Raw genomic sequence first — 19,484 nt, forward strand, 5'->3', positions numbered from 1 at the left:
GTGTTTAGAGGGATACAGACCAAAGCTGGAAAATGGGACTAGATGTATATAGGATATCAACTTGGCATTGGCAAGTTGCACTGAAGTGTCTATTCCCATGCTGTATATCTCTATGACTCTATGACCCTTGTATTTGAATAGCATTCAGAGAGCCATTGCTGGATCTCACGAGGAAAGATGTATAATCCGGATAATGAGCAATTCTCTGTAATCGATTTCCCTCACTGTAGAAATCCATACAAAGTTGTTAAAGGTAGACTCAACTTTTCAATTCATTCTTGACATCTCATTATCGATTCATTGCTATATTCTTCTGTGTATAACTATTATAAAAGCTCCACAAAGCAAATGCTCAGTTCTTTTGGTTCTGAACAAGTTTCTGCACAAGTCTTATTCCTAGCCCAGCATGAACTGAAGCGTTGCAGTAACAGTTGCAACGCCCACTGGTTTAGCAGGCAAATCTGTTAACAATGATGGATCAGCCACGGTGCAGCCCTCTTATGAACCTTAGCAAGAATCAACGGCTTCAGAAAAAAAGCAGAGAAAATTTAAGAATGAATGCTGAGGACTGACCCTCAAATTTATTCAGTGGGGTAGTTGGCCACTTGGAAGCAAAAGTTTTGGCTTAGTTTTGACATTTGTTTAAAGCATTTACCTTTTCAATTTTTGGACTGTGCATTAAGGACTCTTAGCTGAAATACCTCAGATTCAATCATGTAGTTTGAGTTGACGCTGACCCCAGGATGGCACATATGGTCTTCAGGCTGTGAAATGACATTTGGATTGGCGTTTATTTTCTGGTTAGTACGATGTAAGTGCAGTTCTCCAACGCCAAACATACATGCCGCAAGTTGATAGCAATCTGAGTTGGTCTGTTTAATGTAGCGCTTGTAGCTATTGATCTCATCAGGGAATTTAGTGCTCTCTCTCTTTCTCTTCATCGCTCAGTGTCTGTTTTTATCATTCATGGTTTTTGCATCCCTGTGTTTATCTGCGTGTGTATTGCCTTCTCCCTCCTTGCACTTCATATCGTGCTCCCCCCTGCTTTCCTTCGCGCTTGTGCGTAGGTTCCCTCACTTTTCGCACGCTCATACTCTCCCTCTTGTGCGTGCGCTATCCCCTGCCATCCACCTTGGTAAGTGAAATGCATAGGACCTGCTTGATAATTCGCAAAGGAAGCTGCAGTTAGTTTTGTAGTTGGGTAAAGATGGTGGATAACCACATAAAGTGGTTATATAGCTGTTCAGCAGGGAATGCCAGAATCCCCTCTAGGACATACAGTAAACAGTCAGGCTGCAAATTGAAGATACAACAGTGTGGAGCTGGAGGAACACAGCAGGCCAGGCAGCATCAGAGGAGCAGGACAGCTGAAGAAGGGTCCCAACCCGAAATATCAGCTTTGCTCCTCCTCTGCTGTCTGGCCTGCTGTGCTCCTCCAGCTCCACACTGTGTTATCTCTGACTCCAGCATCTGCAGTTCAGACCATCACATGCTGAAAGTTTACCAGGTTACTCGTGCTATTTGTAAATGCTGTTTTCATATTCACGTAACTCACTTCTCCTATCTTGTTTCTGCAGAGCCCTGATGGAGAATTGACCGACTTCTTCAGTTTTTACACTCTTCCTTCCACCATCATGCACCATCCTGTTCACAAGAGCCTAAAGGCTGCTTACTCTTTTTATAATGTCCACACCAAGACTCCTCTCGTTGACCTCATGAATGATGCCCTCATCCTTGCAAAGTTGGTATGTGACATCTCTTCTATTCAATAAAATCAGGACCTAATCATACTGCCTCTTAATTTACAATACTCATTTCACATGAGAAGGTTGAAGATTAAATCGGGGAGGCGATGGCCTAGTGATATTATTGCTGGACTGTTGATCCAGAGACCCAGGTAATGTTCTGGGGACCAGGGTTCACTTCCTGCCATGGCAGATGGCAGAATTTGAATTCAATAAATATCTGGAATTAAGATTCTAATGATTATCATGAATCCATTGCTCATTCACAGAAGAACCCATCTGGTTCAGAAATGTCCTTCAGGGAAGGAAACTGCCATCCTTACCTCATCTGGCCTACATATGACTCCAGACCCACAGCAATGTGGTTGACTCTTAACTGCCCTCTGGGCAATCAGGGATGGGCAATAAATGCTGCCTAGCCAGTGATGCACTCATTCCATAAATGATTTTTTTTTAAAATCAGATGTCGATGCTATATCTGGTATCCCAACAATTGAATAGACTGGGGCTAGTCAATTTCATGCCATTTGCCTAATTCTATGTTGCAGTCATACACTGAACAACACTTAAGGCACTTACCAGAAAGATAATATATCGTTCAGCAGATGGACAAACTTCAGTCTCTTACGTCAGAATGGATCAGAGATCCAGAGGAACATTATCTTACTTTTCCAAGACTTAGAAGCATTGACAGTTTGTTAAATTGAGTTTAAATGACTGATTGGGCCCCTGAACTCCACATATAGAATATAGAACAGTATCGCACAGGAACAGGCCCTTCAGCCCATCATGTTTATGCCAACCATGATGCCATTCTAAATTACTCCCATCTGCCTGCATGTGGTCTGTGTCCCTCTTCTCTCTGCTTGTGTCTGTCTGAATGAGCATTGCTATGTGATCTGTTCTCATTGGAGAGAAGAAGGCTAAGAAGGGATTTAAAAGAGACATCAAAGATGATCAGAGCATTAGATAGGGTGGACAGTGAGTGTCTTTTTCCGAGGATGATGACATCAGCTTGCACAAGGGGGCATAGCTACAAATTGAGGGGTGAGAGATTTAAGACAGATGTCAGAGGCAGGTTCTTTACTCAGAGTGGTAAGGGCATGCAAGGCCGGTGCAACATCTAGGGCCGAAGGGCCTGTTCTGCACTGTATAGTTCTATGTTCTGTGCTATTATAGCTGCTTCTACCACCTCCCCTGTCAGCACATTCCAGGCACCCAACACTCTGCATTTTAAAAAAAACTTGTGTCACAGGTCTCCTTTAAACCCCCCCCCCCCTCTCCACCCTATCTATACCTCAGAGTTTTATAACTTTCTATCAGGTCACCCCTCAACCTACAACGATCAAGTGAAAACAATCTACATTTGTCCAATCTCTCCTTACAGCTTCAGTCCAGGCAACATCCTGGTTAATTTGCTCAGTGCTGTAGTTGGTGACCAGAACTGCACGTAATGCTCCAAACATGGCCTCACTAAAGTTTTATGGAGCTGCAGTGTGCCTTGTCGACTTTTGTACTTTGTGCCTCTTGCAATGAAGGCAAGCATGCTATATATCTACTTGCGTTGCCACTTTCAGGGAGCTATAGACTTGCACCCCCAAATTTCTCTGTATATCAATGCTCCTAAGTGTCGTACAATTTACTGTATACTTTTGCATTTTGCCTGCCACAATGCAACCTCACGCTTGTCTGGATTAAACTCCATTTGCCATTTTTCCGCCCAACTTTCCGACTGACCCATGTCCTGTTGTAGTCTTTTCTCAACCTTTCTCGCTATCTACAACTCCACCGATTTTCTTGTTGTCTGCAGACTTACTAATCAGATCATCTGTTTTTTTCATCCAGATCATTTTATGTAAATTACAAACAACAGTTGTCCCAGCATTGATCCTTGCAGAATGCCACTAGCCACAAACCTTCAATCAGAAAAACACACTCCTCCATAATTACTCACTGTCTTCTATAGGACAGAGAGTTTTTAGATATTCAACAGATGGCTTATCAGTCTCTGTGCAACAACCTGCATCAATCCAGAGCATCAGACTCTGTTTAACCACTTGACAGCACAATCAGCAGCATATTCAGATGAATGATTGGGGATCTCATAGACACTTATAAAATTCTAACAGGACTAGACTGGGTAGACGCAGGGACAATGTTCCCAATGGTGGGTGTGTCCAGAATCAGGGATCACAGTCTGAAGCATTGGTATTCGGTCCCGCTTATTATATGCTCAGTTTACTGGGGTGGTTGGCATCACTTCTGGTTCTGTTTCTCAATAGTCTGTTTACAGGTCCAGTTCAACATATTCATTGATGGAGTTCTGTTTGGAAATGCAGGCCTCCAGGAATTCGCTGGCATGTCTCTTTTGCTTGTACTATTCCAGATGCATTGCCCCAGTCAAATTCACATCCTCCTTTGCCCATATGCATTGGGACCACTGAGAATTGGTTGTGCCTCTTGGTGGCTAATTGGTGTTTGTGTATCCTTATTGTCAGTTTTCTTCTGGTTTGGCCTATGTAATGTTTTTCACAGTCCTTGCGTGGTATTTGAATATTATGTTTGCTTTACTGATTGTGAGTATGGAATCCTTTACATTTGTCAGTAGCTGTCGCAGGGTGGTTGTTGGTCTGTGAGCTACTCTGGTAACTAGGGGTCTGAGTAGTCTCTGATGCTCTGGGAGTGATTGTTTCTGGCACTGTATATTTAAACTGAAAAATAAAACATTTTAAATCCGGTGTTGATTGGACATGTGTATTAATTGTTAAAGATATTTCTATGGAAACGTTTGTCCTGTCTGAATACTTCAAGGCAGCAATGTTCTGAGTCTGATTTTCTATTACGTTTTTTTGCCTTAACAGAAAGGATTTGATGTTTTCAATGCACTGGACCTTATGGAAAACAAAACTTTTTTAGAAAAGCTGAAATTTGGAATTGGAGATGGCAACCTGCAGTATTATCTATACAATTGGAAGTGCCCCAGCATGGCAGCTGAGAAGGTAACCCAGAACAAGCTGTTTGAATGTGCATTGCCTGATGCTGTCTCTATACTGACTGTCAGCTTAATGTCAGCTGTTTTTCAAAACAGGCTTTGTTGGAATCCAGGTCTGGATCTGCTGCTGAAGTTGGGCCATTGGCTTCCTTTGCGTGATTCAGGGAATGTAGAACTGGAGAGAACAGTTCTAAAGTAGGGGCTTGAAGTTAAGGGGACAGGCAGAAAACAAGTTAAGGCCACGACCTTACTGAATCATGACACATGCAAAGTGGCCTACTCTTATGTCTTCTCAGTTGAGTTGCAAGTATACATCAGGAATTTGGCCTACAGCAGAAGTTGCGCCATGATTGAATTATGTCGGGCAATTTTACAGCCTGGCCTGATCCAATCTCACTTTCTGCACGCTCCAACAAGATTAGATATGTCTCTTCTCTCACCCTATCTCATTCTTTTCCCTCCTGTTGCTCCCTATTATGCCCAGAGTTGTCTGTCATTTCCTTTCCCAAGATAACTCTCTCCTAGCTATGTCTGTTAATGTTTTGTCTCTCAGTAACGCAGGATTTCTTCTCGGCCTCTTTTTTACACTATTCATTTGAGAGTCCTTACCCAGTAATTGACTTCTTGCTTATATTTCCCTTCTGGATGAACAGCTTTTCCTGACTGACTTGTTTTTAACTATTAGTTCAGTGGGATTTGAATTCTTCATCAAAGTGAACCATTAACTGGAAGTAGTATTTATATTATCTGGTAATCGAATGCTAAAAGTAAATAATTACCTTTGCGATGATCACCAAGAAATAGTGTCATTCTTTAATGTAGTGGCAGAGACGGCTCACTGTCATTTCAGTTGTGAGGCACGTGGAAATCGTGCAGTGTTGAGAACAAACGTGGACGCGCGCACTCACAATGGGCAGGGTAATTGAGTTGATGTGAGGGTGGCACTAAAACCAGTCAGTGTTCACAGGCAAATGACAATGGTCATGAACTCAAATTGTCAATGCAGGAATACAAGTCCCTCCCCCGCCAACATTGAAATCTGAAATAAGCACTCCTGCACTCATAGTCAGCTAAGCAGTAGGCATTGTTGAAGGGGGAGGGCCTATGGTGTCTGAGAGCTAGTGCCATGCTCATGCACTTGCACCCCTGCTCCCATATCATCTATTTCACAGACATCATAGACCCCATCATTGAGCTTTGTAGCTGTCTAAGGTGTATGCTGCAGAGCGCATCAAAATATCTGGGATCTATATAGAGGTTTGGACGGCCAGATGTTAGGTGAAAAACTAGATTTTATGAACAAAACAGAACACAAAGTATTTGCACAACATTATTAACTGTGGGGGGCCACCCTGTGTACCCTCTATATAATTTCCTTCCTTCTCCTCTCCCTCCTGCTGTGATGCACGGAGCTATCCTCTTCCACAGATAGGGTGGAAAGAGCCTGCTGTGTAATGGAGCCTTTTGGCCTGCAGGTTTGGATTGGTGACCTCTGAGACATGCTGAGAGTCTCCTTGACGGAAGCCTGTTGACCATTCTCAGTCTGAACTCCCAGGGGTTAGACGGGGCAGGTAAGTTGGACGGCCCAGATACCTCTACTGTCTCCTGAGTAGAAACTGTCAAGAAGACTGTGCGTGGCTCCTCCTGGAGCTAGATGCCACCTGGCGCCATACAGTCTTCATATGAAAGGGGAAGGGAGGGGTGGGTCTTAGTGACTCCTGCTATCTGCCTCTCTCTGTCATGGTGACTCCATGCTGTTCTTTCTTTGTAGGTTGGGCTTGTGTTGCAGTAAATTTGCCATCACCGGAGCTGGAAAAAGCCACCAATCAGCCATATCGGGGAAAGTCTGCTGACCCCTGGCCTGACACCGCTGAATTCAGAAGATTGCAAGAAATGGGAGGGAATGGAGCTCGTGGATTTCAAAGCGAGAGTTTACAGATTATACCATCCCATAGACATTTACTATCCTGCCCAACCCTGTCAAATCAAGATTATATGCATAAAACATGATTTTAATAAATGGATTAGAACCTGTCTGATTGGAAAACGCAATGTTACGAGTATGCAAAGATTGAAGGCTTCTTTATATCTCTGTTTGAGATATATTTGACCATGGGTTCTCTCATTCAAAAACATTGCATCAACTACATTTATTAAAACTCTAAGACTCCAATTGCTTTACATTTTAACTTGAGTACAGTTCTTTTCAGTGGATGATTTCCTAATTGCGGAGCACGTGGGCGGTCTCTCTTGTAAACCGACTTTAAACAGCCTTGAGCAGTATTTCTAATCCAGTGTGTTGTCTTTGCTGGATGTTTGTAAGTTCTAGAATTGCTGGAATTTTCTCTGTACTTTGGGGAGTTTCTAAAGAGGATGCTGCACATTGCAACTGCAGATTTCCAAGAAGTCCTGCCTACACTCCTTAATTGGGTATTTAGAGTTGTGTGTTAAGAGTAATGTGCAGGAGTGAGGGTAACACATAGTGTTAACATCCAAATTTTCTACCAGAAATTGAAACACCGAACATTTTAATGTAAGTCAATGTTAACAATGGGAAACAAGATATTTTGCAATATCCAACAGTCAACAATGCAATGGACAGGGTGCACGTGTGTGTGCGTGCGCGCGCATATCTGTGTCGGTCCAGGACTATGGTGCTCACATTTTCTCTTCAGTAATCCTTCCATGCTGTGTCTGATATGGATGGCAGCTATCATGTTGTTCTCCAATCACATGCTTGCTCTCTTTCTTTACTGTCTTTTTATTCATTCTTTTTTTTCTGGCAATAACTATAAATTTCACAGATTAATGAGAATTAAATGTCATTGCATTGTGGTGAAATCTTTAAAGTGACTGATTTGAATGCCGTTTTCACAATACAAATTTGCGTTTAAAATGCTTTGTATACAATCCAAAGATTATCTTTGTTACTCCCTGTGTTGTAGGGGCAGGTACCTTTCTGAGTCTAAGTATGGTTGGAAATGGTAAAGTTTGGTGATCCTTAGTAGAACTGGGTCATTGAACCAAATTGGGACCTGCATTTTCCGTGTCAGATCGGAGTCAGTTGGATTTCTTTCCTGTTTTCATTGGATGTAAACTGCTAAAATCCTGCTAACTGCTTGAAATGGCTTTAGTTTTTTACACTTTTCTTTTTTTTTCCAACGTAAGCCACCTTCAGTTTTGTTTTCTGCAATTTATGACCATGAGTATAACATTCTGTCATGCTCAGGGTCTGTGTTTTACATTGTTCTATATTGAATATGTACCTGCTGTTCCTCTAGGCCCGAAACGTCAGACTTCCTGCTCCTATGATGCTGCTTGGCCTGCTGTGTTCATCCAGCTCTACACCTTGTTATCTCGGGTTCTCCAGCATCTGCAGTTCCTACTATCTCTGAAACCAGCAGTGTGCCTTTATTCTGTTTCTAGCTGTATGATGAGCACTTTGTCTACAAAAATGTGTCTCATCTCTTTTAGCCTTCCCAATGTGACTATAGGGTATTTACATGTAGGATCTATCCTGTAATGATTTGATGTTTGGTTAGCATTCCAACTGTAACCTAAGTGGAGTAGCTATGACACTTGATTAGTAATGTGAAAACTGGAACCAAAGAAGATGAATTTCTATAATAGAAGAGGAAAATATTGCAAATTCTGAAAATTTGAAATGAAAACCAAAAGTATTGGAAATACGTAATAGGGTAGACAGTATCTTTGAAGTGAGAAACAGCGGTTCACATTTAGCATTATCTGATATCATTGCATGAATTCCTACCAGTTTGAAAGCATGAATTCAGTTTTTAAATTCTAGAGAACTTGTCATTTATTTGAGATAAGAGCATTGTCAGTTAAGAGCAGTTAAAAGTCAGCCACATTGCTGTGGATCTGGAGTCATGTGTGGACCAGACTGGGTCAGATCAGCAGATTTTCATCCCAAAAGGACATACGTGAACCAGGTGAGCTTTATTGATATTCAATATGATTGCTAATTAGGCCAGCTTTTAATTTCAGAATTTATTGAATTAAAATTTCACCATCTGTCATCGTGAGATTCCAGCTCATGGCCCCAGAGCATTAGACTGTGTTCTGGATTACTAGTCCAGTGACATCACCTCCCCTACTGGCATTAGAAAAAAAAATGACCATGGAGTCTGTGGTTGAAAACAGACTCATTCATTAATGTCCGTTAGCGAATGAAATCTATCTTGACATAGTTGGCTCTACGTGTGACTTCAGTCCCCTCCCACTGCACCTGGCTTTCGAATAGCTGGCAATTAACTCAAGAAGGTGTTTTGCTTTTAATTTTTAAGAGCCCCAGGTATGAATGTAAATATAAACCTTGCTTCTGCCACTCCTATTCAATGACTTTAGAAACTGTGATTGGCCCCTTTTTCATTCATTGTTAGATACCAGATTTTGATATGGTCTAAATGCAACAAAATATACTTCAACACGTCTTGCTTTGTGATCTTGACCAATTCTGACTGGTCAGGTTCAGGCCTAGCTTCTTAATCAAAGCAGAGTTTAAGTATCACACCAAAATACAAAGTAAATACTTCACAACAGCAACGGTAATAAGAGTGAGACTCTGCTTTGGCACTTCAAGCTTTATGAATCTCATCATATCTCTCTCTCTCTCTCTCTCTCTCTCTCTCTCTCTCTCTCTCTCTCCTGTGTTCTGTTGACCATCATCTGTCATTTTCTAGATATACCAAGCTTGTTCTGAGTTCTCTTTTGTCATTAATTATCGATTGGAATTGGTTAGATTCTCCGTTGTTGTCTTTACCAGTTAATAACAGCATGGCTAATCTAATTCTAGCCTCAATTCCACATTCCAGCCTGTTCCTGCCATCAAACGTTTCAATCTTAGATGTTTTAGGCTCCTCCTGTACTTTGAGGAAAAAGTTCCACAGCCTAGCAACCCCCAAGAGAAAAAGTTCCCTTTATTAAGGTAACCCGCTCATTCTGGGGTTCTGGAGATGGGCTACTGGATCCCAAATATTATCTGTTTATTCTGCACAGCTGCTGCCAAACCTGACGGATTTCTCTAACAATATTTTTTTGTTGCCTGCCCCGGGGATCGGTGAAATGACCTTTCTCTGATCCACTTCTCATGCAATTATAGCTTTATTTTTAAAGTTTGGTGACCACAGTACTTCACGTGATCTAACTCAAGACCCCATATAGTTATGGAACAACCTTATCTTTATATTCAACTACTGTTGTAATAAATGCCAACATTCCGTTTGCCTTCGTAATCACTTGTTGCACCTGCAAACCAATCTTTTGTAATTGATGTAGCAGGGCACCCAGATCCTTATGTGGTATACAGTCTTACAAATTATATGCAGTTAAGTCATGAATTTCATTTCTGACCTGTCAACGTGGACAAATTTTCCCATCTAGAGGATACTTTTGCTTACTCACAACCCCTAAATTCTTTTGTAGAATGTTATGTCCTCTTGACAACTTACTTTCCTTATCCTTTTTGTGTCATCAGCAAACTTATTGCCATTTATTCAGTTCTTCACATTTCTTCAAAGTATTCTTCAACAGTGGATTTCGTCAAGGAAGACCAGCTCATCTGATAGCCTTTCCAACTTGGTTCAGTCAACTGTATCTTTAAACATAAAAATATATGAATTAGGAACAGAGATAAGCCATTCCACCTCCTTGAGCTCGCTGTTTCTTACAGTATGATCGTGACTGGTCTGTTTGTGTTTTGAAATCTACATTCCCATTTGATGGTGATGCCATTAATTTCCTTGCTAACAAATGGCTTTACCTACGCCTTAAAAATAACCAGATCCACTTCCTTCTGAGGCAGAGTGCAAAAGTGTCTCAAGCCCCTTGAGAGAGACAGAAAATCCCTGTCTCGAAAAGGATGACCCCTAGTTTTCCACTTTTTAAAAAGTCTTAAAAATATGCACCTCAATCATCCTTCACATCTGTAAATGCCAGTGAAAGCAAGCCCAATTAGTACAACCTATCCTCATAAGCCAACTCATTCCTTCTAGGTACCAATCCAGAATCAAAACTGCTCTGAACCACTCCAATGCGTTTTTTGTCCTTACTTAACTGAGAACAATCTACACACAGTATTCAAGATACGGTTTCAGTAATGCCTTGTATATCTGAAGCATAATATCCTTATTTTTCTGTTCATTTTGTCTTGTAATAACTGAAAGCATTTCATTAGCTTTCTCAGATACTTCCTGTACCCATATGCTAATTCTTTGTGAATTGCAGTCTAGAATACTCAAACTGCACCTCAGAATGCCAAAGTCATTCTTCACTTGTGTAGCACTGTATCTTTTTACTGTTACTGCCAATGTTATCAATTTCACAATTATCCCCATCATACATCATCAGAATTTTACCCACACACTCAACCTATCTGTCAGTCTCTAACCTTCTTGTGTTCTCTTTACAACATACTTTCCTACCTATCTTTGTGTCATATACAAGTCGACTACCATGCCTTCACTCCATTTATCTAAATCAGTCATATAAATTAATAAAAGTTGAGCACTGACTTCTGTAGGAATCCACTTGTGATATTCTAATTTGTAATACATGTTATTACTTCAGAGTTCCAACAAATTGGTTAAGCATGAATTCTCTATGATGAAACTATGCTTGCTCTTCCTGATTACCTTGAGAATTTCTAATGACATTAAGCTGTGAGGAAGGGTCACTGGACCTGAAACGTTAACTCTGTTTTCTCCTTCCCAGATGCTGCCAGACTGCTGAGCTTTTCCAGCAACTTTATTTTTGTTCTTGATTTTATAGCATCCGCAGTTCTTTTGGTTTTTATTTAGCCTCATTAATAACTGAATTTAGCACTTGCCCCATGACAACATAAAGCTAATTCTGTAGTTACCTGTTTTCTGCCTGCCTTATTTAATAAAGGGGTTATGTTTGGAACATATTTAAATGCAAAATTTCCAGAATTTAGTATATTTTGGAAAATTAACATCTACTACCTCATTGGTCACCTTTTTTAAACCGCTACATTGAAGTTCATCAGGACCCAGGATTACTCCTTTTGCTCAGTACCACTTCCACCTCCCTGATTTACAGCTATTACTGGAAAGGTTTTGTATCCTCTACAGTGCAGATGGAAGCAAATATTTGTTCATTTCATCCTTGTTATTTATTAATTCCTCACTCCCAGTCTCGAGAGGACCAACACTCACTTTGTCAATCTTTTCCTTCTAAAATACCTATAGAAATTGCTGCTGTCTATTTTTACGTTTCTATGTAGCTTCCCCCTTTTGATCATTCTATGCTTTTGTAAGATAGCCCTGCTAGGGAAGGCTTCTGAAAGGGATAATATTCTCAACTGCAGCTGTAAGAGAGTTTGCAGGATTAACTTAAAAAGATTGTGGTCCCCTGACATTATTATATACTTACGTATGTCACTTGATGAGCACATCAGTGTATTCATCCCTCCAATTTAACTTACTGACTGCTTTGACATCTAAATGCTTTTAGACATTAATTATTTTGATATTTGCCTCATAGATCTCCACTGGCGTACTATTTTTAACTTCAGAGAAAAAGGAAGTCTATTAAGGTCTTTCATTGGCTCAGTTTAAGAGAAATACCACATCATTTTATAAACTCCACTAACCTCCCTATGGTTTCATTCATTATCCCCAGATCTGCAAGAATGGTTTTATCAACATACTTTGTGCCCTAGTCAACAATCATCAATGCAGAGTTTGAAAGTAAAGGGACAAATTACAGTCCTAAGGAGATCTGGTATTCATTAGCATAGGATCTAAGGAGATCCCAGAAGCTATAGCCCTTTGAGAAAGTGGTTAATAAAGTACACAGCATCCTAGACATTACTAAACGAAGTATAGAGTACAAGAGGCAAGAGTTAGATGCCCTATAGGACAAACTTATACACCAATTGAAGCTGTATTATACTTTAGGATAAGTGTGAATGCATTGGAGAGGGTGCTGAAAAGAATTTCGAGAATGATTCCAGGAGTGAGAAACTTCAGTTATGAAGATAAATGAGAGAAATCAGGACGGTTTCAATTGGAGAGGGAAAGGCACCAGGCAGACCTGATAGAGGTGTTAAAATTTCTGATGGGCATGGATGAAGTAGATAAAGAAAAACAGTTTCTACTCATGGAACCTTGAAAATCAATAGGACAGATTTCAGGTAACTGCCAAAAGAAGCAGTGCTAACAAGGAAAATCCTTCCCATGCGGTGACTGCTTCGGATTTGGAATGCACTGTCTTGGATTGTCCTGAAAGCAGGTTCAATTGAGAGATTTGAAAGGGAATTAGATTATTATTAGTAAAGGAAGATTACAAATTATATAGGCTGAATGACTGCTCTCTCTGCTGTAACAATTCTGTGACTTTTATATAGTAACCTTTGATGAGGCACCTTCTCAAAAGTCTTTCAGAAATCAAAATATACCTCGTCTACTGACACCCCTTGGTCTAAACTGTCTATTATTTCCTCAAAAATGTGTAATTAATTACTCAAGCATAATTTTCTCATCACTAAATCATGTTGATTCTCCCTGTTAAAGCCATAGATGTCTAGGGCACAGATAAAGGCCCTTCAGCCCATTGTGCCTGAGCTAGTCAAAAAGAGCCATCTAACTATTCTGATACAATTTCTCAGCGGCCTTCTCTGCCTCGGCATTGTAAGTATACATCTAAATAACTTATTAAGTGTTATAAGGGTTTCTGTCTCTCCCATCCTTACAGGCAGTGAGCTTCAGATTCCAACTACCTTCTGAGTTGAGCAGAAGATTTTTCTTTATCACATCTCTAAACATCCTGCCTTTTTCCTCAATTCCATGCCCTCGGTCAATGGTCCCTCTATCAAGGGGCAAAGTTTCTTCCCGCCTACCCTATCTGTGCCCCTCACTATTTTATACATCTCAATCATGTACTTTCTCAATTTGCTCTGTTCTAGGGAAAACAACCCCAGTCTGACCAATCTCTCTTCACAACTAAAACTCTCCAGTCCAGATAACATCTGGTAAATCTCCTCCAGTGCTATCACATCCGTATTATAATGTGAATTTCAGAACTGCAAGCTAGCTGTGCCCTAACAAACTTTTTAATACAGTTCCAGCCTCCCTGCTCTTAAACTCTGTCTCAGATAATGAAAGCAAGTATCCCATGTGCCTTCTTAATCACTTAGTCTTTTTGTACTGCTACCTTAAGTAACTAGTACTTATGAATACCACGGTTCCTCTGAAGCTCAGTACTTCTCAGGGTCTTACTGTTCATCATACATTCTGTTACATTGTTTGTCCTGCTCTAGTGCATCACCTCACACTTATTGGGATTGAATTCCATCTGCCACTGATCAAACTATCTCACCAGCCAGTCAATATTCTCCCTTAAACTAAGACTGTTCTCCTCACTATTTACCACCCAGCAATTTTTAATCGTACTGATCAACCTTCCTACGTTCATGTTTAGATTGCTTATATATGCCACAAGCATAAAAGACTTCAACACTGACCCCTATGGGATCCCACTAAATGCAGAGTTCCGGCCACAAAAGCGCCCCTGAAGCAACACCCTCTACTTCCTGCCACTTAGCCAATTCTGCATCCAATTTGCCAAATTTCCTTGGATTCTATGGGCTCTTGCCTTTGCTATCAGTTTCCATGCAGAACTTATCAGAAACATCACTGAAATCTGAGTAGACTACCTTGAATGCATTGCCCTCATCTACGTACCTGATCACGATATTAGGGCCCAATTTTTCAAAATGTCTCCATAATAATGCATTTTGGTATTTGCCTAAGATGGATTTTAGACAAACCGGCTTGCAGTTTCCTGCTTACGGCTTTCTGTCCACTTACTTTCTTGACTAAAAGTGTTACATTCATGACTTTGTACTGTGGCCTTTCCAAAACCTAAGCAATTTTGGAAGGTCGCTATTTTGCATCTTTTTTCCCAGTCAGGGAGATTCTTTTCAGTACATTCTACCTGTATGATAGTGCTGGTCATCCCCTATCTAGCACCAAATTCTCTCCAACTTTGTAATTTTTGGAATTCTGGGGAAGGGTCACTCAATCCAAAATGCTAACTGTGATTTCTCGTCACAAATGCTTTGAGACATATTGAGCCTTTTCAGCAATTTATGTTTTTGGGGTTTGGCATCTTTTATTAATTTGTCTTCTAGAGCTTGTTTACAGCCACGAAGAATTCCCAACTTCATGAGCTTCTGCTCCTTCTGATATTCCTGGTTTGTATTATATTTTTTGTTCTTGTTAAATGATACCCTCTATCTTGCCTTCTGTGTCCTTCTGGTGTGCTAGTGTTTGACTCCAATAGGATTTCTTTCAACATTCCATGATCTCTTTCTAAAGGCATGTTCACTCCTAGAACCTCTGTTTCAGCTTACATTGCAGTTTCTTGTCTTCCATCTTTGTACTTTGTGTTCTTGATTCATGGGCTTAATTGTTTTTCCCTCATGTTCTGTTTCCACTAGTTGGTATGTCAAAGCTAGGGGCCACAATTTCAAGATTGTCAGTTCGGGAGCTTGGAGTGAGATGAGAAACTTCCTTACCCAGAGAGTTGTTAGGATTTGGAATGCACAGCCTGGGAGAGGAGTAGAGGTGGATTCCATAGGAGGTTTCAAAAGAGCTGGATAAATATTTGACAGTCATGAATTTACAGGGCTGCGGAGATAGGGCTGGAGAATGGGAGTAGTTGGGTAGCTCTTTTAGTAGTGAGCACGGACATGATCTGTTGAATGGCCTCCTTCTCCACTGTGTGATTATGTGACTATGATCCTGTAAATTAATTCAGCTTTTACAGTGTCCTTCCCTACTCTGCTTCCCTGCATTTCCCTATTGACTATCTCCTTCTGGTGCATATTTGATTTTCATACTTTGACAGTTGTCCTTTGGTGCTAATGGCCTCATATTGACAATCAAAACCGATCAGTCCATCTTCAGACAATTTATGAACTGCGGCAGTCTGAACTTCATAGCCCAAAATATTTGGGTTTGAGAGCTAGCTAGCTCCTTGTTATTTTCCATAACTTATTACGGATCAGAAAGTCTGTGATCCATTCTGTTTGATTTGAGATTCCCTTTAAAACTGAGTTCTTCTAGTATTCTGAATTTAGTATTTATATGCAGTGTGAAAATTCATTTAACTTTTCCTGTAGTAACCAACATAGATGATAGCCTCAAAGTAAGGTTTATCAGCAAGGAGAGGGGGACAAGGGGGGAGAGAGAGAGGATCCAGGAGCTATCGTCTTCATGGGATAGACCAGGAGACCCCTACATCACCGTGGCTGCACAATGCCAAAGACTCCACCACTTCAAAACAACACCCCCCCCCCACCTGCCCCCGCCACCGCTCCTCCATTCAACAGAACAGCTTTGGGATTGGTGCTTCATTCTGATCTGCCACATTTGTATATTTCCTCTCTTGGTCTTATTGAATCATTAAAGATTTCATGGGTGCCACAGCGTATCTCATCTACTGCTTCTTAAAAATGTAATAAATGATCAGAAAATTCCTTACAAATGGTCGACTGCCTATATTAGGTAACTCATCATGAGCTGCACTCCATAACCCAAATCCATAATGGCGTCAGAAGTCACAAAAGTTGAGGTTTAATTCATTTAAATCTGAGAAATTAGGAAGCAGCTGTCCTAGCTTGTCATTAAATGTGTGTGGAATAATTCTTAAATGCAATCAGAAAGTGAAAATGGCTTTGGCATTTGATAGACAGCAGTAGATAAAGGGCTTATTTATAAAACCAGCTGGAGCTGGAGTGGTGGGGGGCTATGATAGGATTATGAGTCTATTTTTGTTCGAAATTCCAATGAGGTTCAAAAGGGCAACAATAAGATGATTTTTTTTTTAAAGTCTGCAACAAACTGGCCTACCCCACCTACATGTGTGTCTTGCAGCTGCGTAAAAGTACAGGGAGTCTCAAGAACAAGTTACGAAGGAAAAGTGACAACACATTCAGAGGTCTCATGCATCAAATTGAATGTTGATGGAATTACCAGGAACAAAGGGCGATAGAAACATGCAAAGAGGTGTACTGTAAAACGAAACAGATTATTCTGATATTTTCTCTATGTGCTGAGTTACAAACAGAGAATGCATGATTGATGGGAGAATTAGGGGATACACAATGCTTTGAGAGAATCAATTCACTGTAAAATATTGCCTCTCCTAAAGCAAACTACATTCCTCATATAGCCAAAATTAAACAACTCCAGACAGAAATTAGCCAACAATAACCACTGAGAGCTGCATTCTGTCCGAGTAGAAGAATCAACTTTGATAACTGTTGGGAGAACAAGTACAAGAGTGGCTTCTTTGGTGATTTCAGGTGGAACAGATACTTAGAAGCCCTCTCTTGTACATAGTTTTCTTCAATGTGTGGTCACAAGACCCAAATGAAAACTGAGCTCGAGGGAGGTGAAGAGGGAACCCCCCCTCCCACATGCCACCTCCTTGGGGTCAGAGGTGGCGTGGGGGGGGTTCCCTCTTCACCTCCCTTGAGCTCACCCCCGAAATTGTGGTTAACAAGGAGTCCACAGCTGCACACAGACCTCTGTCACCAGCTGAGGTTCAGGTCTTGAAGGAACATCTGGGTGTTACAGTAGGCATGGGTTTGGATATTCTCCTTCTTGGGGTGAAATGGGAAATGCTTAGAATCTCATACTTCCCCCGTGCATTAGGGTTATATCAAATAGTCACCCATTGAAAGCCCCAGTGTGTTTGCAGAGAGATTTCTTGGCTGTTACCAAAAGATCCAGTGAAAGGAGGTAGAGGGCCCAGATAGGGCTGTGTACTGGGATTTCCCAAGTCTCCAAAGCCCCTTTCCTAAAGTGCTCCAGCCATTACTGTAGGGCATTGGGTGTATGCAACAGAGGTCTGGAATGGGTCTATCTGTCATCCTAACACAGCCCAGGAGGCAGGTCTGTAACAGCCTTTGTAGGAGTTTGAGAAATGCTAAAGCAGCAGATGCCAAGGGTCCCTTGTCCAGCCAGACTCTGGGCCACCGAAGAACCCTATGCAAAGAAGTGGTACCCAAATTCACTGCTTCCACTGCAATCGGCTGGGTCATTACACCTGAGACTGCCTTAGTTATCAGGGCTTCCCACCTTCTCCCCCTCCATTCATATGGGTCCTGACCCAATCAAACAGCATACAGAGAGACAGGAGGCAGCAATAGTTTGTCATTAGGACCAGACGGGGTTCAGCGCTCAATACAGTAGTTATTGATAAAATAGGTTTATTTTATTAATCCAGTATCTGTTCTGACTCCTGCAGGTCTCCCAGGTAGAGAGGGTGTTTTTACTTCAATACAATGAGTGTGGGAGACCGATAGTTTGTACTGTTGTTAGTGCAGACCTTCAGCAATTAGAGTTAGCTGGCTTCCCACAACCATTATCCAGGACTCCTGTCCAGGCTCCACTAAAGTTTCATCACAAATCTTGGCAGGGTTCAATACAGAGGTCTCATGCATCAAATTGAATGTTGATGGAATTACCAGGAACAAAGGGAGAGGCAGGTAAAAATGTGCAAACAGCAGGCAGTTGTGACTGTATTATAACCCTCATTGAGCTATAGACATAGACAATGTGCAAACAGGACCTTTGGCCCAATAAGTTCACACCAACCCTTGGAACATCCCACCCTGATCCATCCCCTCTTAGCGCACCTAATCTATACATCCCTGAATGCTATGACCAATCCACCTAATCTGCACATCTTTGGAATGTGGGTGGAAACCCATGCAGATATAGGGAGAACGTGCAACCTCCACTTAGGCAGTCACCTGTGAGTGGAATTGAACCTGAGTCCGTGGTGCTGTGGGGCAGCAGTGCTAACCACTGAGCTACCATGCTGCATTGATTTCTCACTTTTTTTAAAATCATTTTTGGTTTGGAGCTGTGAGCTATGAACTGAGAGCTGAAAGTGACCTCTGGAATGTGAGCAGCAGCTTAGTTAGAAACAGAGAGAACATGCAAACTTGCTTTGGTTTTTGGAGGACCAGCCTGGGTGTTAATTATAGGTTGGTTCCCATTCAAAGTACTTTATGGACATTTTGATTCCAGACAGGCATTCTGCACAAATAGATTTATTACTGTCACATGTACCAAGATGCAGTGAAAAGTACAGTTTTGCATGCTATCCAGGCAAATCATACCTTACATAAGTATATCAGGATAATACAGCAGAATGCAGAATATGGTGTTATAACTACAGAGAAGGTGCAAAAAGACCAACTCTAATATGTGACATGGCAAATGTCTAAAAGTTAACAGGGGCCTCACAGGGAATTTTGGTCCCCATCCTCTAACCAAATGAATTGAATATAAAACAAAAAAAGAAGGCTAAGTTTGACCTGCAAGAAATTGCAGAGAGTTGTGAACATAGCCCAGTCCATCACGAAAACCAGCCTTGCTTCCATTGAACAAAAACAAAGTTTCTGGAAAAGTTCAGCACGTCTGGCAGCGTCTGTGAAGGAAAATACAGGGTTAATTTTTCAGGTCCTTCCCCAGAACTGATGGTGGCTGGGGAAACATTAGTTTATATGCAGAAAAATGTGAGGGGAATGGAATAGGATAGAGCCTAAAGAGAGAGTAGAGCAGTCGGATAGACAAAGAATTGATAACGATCAGGCTGGTAGAGTGAATAGTTCTTAATGGGGACCATTAGTGACTAATAACAGGGGGTGTGTAATGGCCGACTATGCGGTAACAAGGCCTGGTGTG

General features: G+C 41.2%; 1 protein-coding gene across 2 annotated transcripts in view; it reads left to right on the plus strand.

Moving 5' to 3' along the window:
• LOC125466447 (glycylpeptide N-tetradecanoyltransferase 1-like) overlaps positions 1–7,578 on the plus strand; it is a 60,340-nt gene extending 52,762 nt beyond the window's left edge. For both annotated transcript variants that reach the window (XM_048560966.2, XM_048560967.2), the window contains 3 exons: positions 1,578–1,745; positions 4,607–4,744; positions 6,509–7,578. In XM_048560966.2, the coding sequence (XP_048416923.1) occupies positions 1,578–1,745; positions 4,607–4,744; positions 6,509–6,529 (327 nt within the window). In that variant the 3' untranslated portion in view covers positions 6,530–7,578. The remainder of the gene's footprint in view (positions 1–1,577; positions 1,746–4,606; positions 4,745–6,508) is intronic.
• Positions 7,579–19,484: the final 11,906 nt, after the last annotated feature.

The sequence above is a fragment of the Stegostoma tigrinum genome, chromosome 31, assembly GCF_030684315.1.
Source record: "Stegostoma tigrinum isolate sSteTig4 chromosome 31, sSteTig4.hap1, whole genome shotgun sequence".
NCBI classification, from domain to species: Eukaryota; Metazoa; Chordata; class Chondrichthyes; order Orectolobiformes; family Stegostomatidae; genus Stegostoma; species Stegostoma tigrinum.